The sequence below is a fragment of the Cyprinodon variegatus genome, unplaced genomic scaffold (genome assembly GCF_000732505.1).
Source record: "Cyprinodon variegatus isolate N-32 unplaced genomic scaffold, C_variegatus-1.0 Scaffold723, whole genome shotgun sequence".
Taxonomy (NCBI): Eukaryota; Metazoa; Chordata; class Actinopteri; order Cyprinodontiformes; family Cyprinodontidae; genus Cyprinodon; species Cyprinodon variegatus.
Window position 1 is genome coordinate 43,728 of NW_015151176.1, and position 1,692 is coordinate 45,419.

General features: G+C 42.2%; 1 protein-coding gene across 1 annotated transcript in view; it reads left to right on the plus strand.

The window, feature by feature from the left end:
* The window catches only part of arcn1 (archain 1), a 19,597-nt gene extending 18,159 nt beyond the window's left edge, over window positions 1–1,438 (plus strand). Inside the window, exons 9-10 of the mRNA XM_015395062.1 lie at window positions 915–1,119; window positions 1,313–1,438. Of these exons, the coding sequence (XP_015250548.1) occupies window positions 915–1,119; window positions 1,313–1,402 (295 nt within the window). The 3' untranslated portion in view covers window positions 1,403–1,438. The remainder of the gene's footprint in view (window positions 1–914; window positions 1,120–1,312) is intronic.
* The last annotated feature ends 254 nt before the right edge of the window (window positions 1,439–1,692 follow it).

The following is a 1,692-nucleotide window of genomic DNA, read 5'->3' on the forward strand; positions in this document are numbered from 1 at the left end:
CACCCCTATTATTAATGTACTTCCTGAGAAAATAAATCGTCTGTTCCCGATAGGAAATGGGATCCTACGCTACTCCCAGGAGCTAACTATTTCGGCTTTGGATTTAAATATAAATCTAGTCTTTTTGAGTTTTATGTTAGCCTTTTGTGTTAACATTATGGTATATAATCTAAACAAAAGAACTAAAATGCAGATAAACATGGTTTATTCATATTTTGCTGGACGGCTCTGAGCATGTCCAATGATGTTCTCTCAGAAACATTTTTTTAACTATGTTTAATAGCATTCTTTGTTGATTTAAGGATAGAAATAAGCAATTTTGTTACCATAATTGCATTATTTATGCAAATACGTCTCCCATGATCTGACAGGAGCGTCTACCTCGCTGAGGCGCTAACAGGCTTCAGGGTTAATACGGATACTGATGCGGCTGTGTTTTTCAACCCTGGTCATGTAGGCCGTGTCCTTTGAGTCAAGCGGCGTCAAAAACTTCCTTCAGAAATCCAAAACAATCCACTGGACTTTGTTTCCAAGTTTAAAGACGTTTTGCTTCCCATCCAGAAAGCTTTTTCAATGCAGAATGTCAGAAATAGCCTTGATTTGGCTTCTTTGCTAGCCTGCAATTTCAAACGGGCCAACCCGTTTGTCCGTTTCTATTTCCATGTTTACGAAGCCAAAACAAGGTTTAGTTGGGCTACTGTATTAAACCTGGAACTCGACGCTATTTCTGACATTTTGAATTGAAAAAGCTTCCTGGATGGAAAGAGAAATGTCTTCAGACTTGGAAACAAAGTCCAGTGGATTGTTTTTGCACTTTTTTGGACTGACTATAACCTGGATGAGTGAGTCTGAACCAGCATCCTTCAGAATAAAAGGAGCCATTCTCTGACGCAGCTCTTTGTCGGTGCCATCAGGTCCGGTGTCGGAGCTCCTGTGATCGGAGATCTGGATGGAGAATACAAACACGACAGCCGGCGGAGCGTGCTGGAGTGGTGCCTACCGGTCATCGACGCCAACAACAAAACCGGCAGCCTGGAGTTCAGCGTGGCCGGCCAGCCCAACGACTTCTTTCCCATCAGCGTGTCCTTCGTGTCCAAACGCAACTACTGTGACATTCAGGTCAGCCTCATCCTTCCAGCATGTCTGGTTGGAAACTTATTGAAATGTACCCCTCAGACCTCCTGAGCTGCTTTCCTCTACAACATTTTTTAATTTGGAAAGCTCCTTTTAAGGTTTTTAATGACAGATATTGAAGTTATGCTTTAAGTGTTTAATAAAACATTCCCTAACTCTGCTTTTCTTTTCTTTCCAGGTTACCAAAGTGTCCCATGTCGACGGCGACAGCTCCGTCAGATTCTCTACAGAAACCTCCTTTGTTGTTGACAAATATGTCATCGAGTAAAAATATCGGAAGGAAAAGTAAAAAAAAAAAATAAATAAAAAATTACCATAAAAAGTCCAAATCTATGCTACAGAGAAAGATGGAAGATTTCTAGCCTGCCGCCGCGTTTACGATGAGAGACTGCTGAACATCGACAGGCCTCCTCTGTGGGTGGGGGTGGGGCAGAGCAGCGGTGGTGTATTTATGTTTGTATGACAGAGGATGATCATCTATATATAGTTAACTGAACACGGCGCCTATTTCCACTGATGCTGCTGTGCTGAACTGTACAGAGGATGAGTGAAGGATGA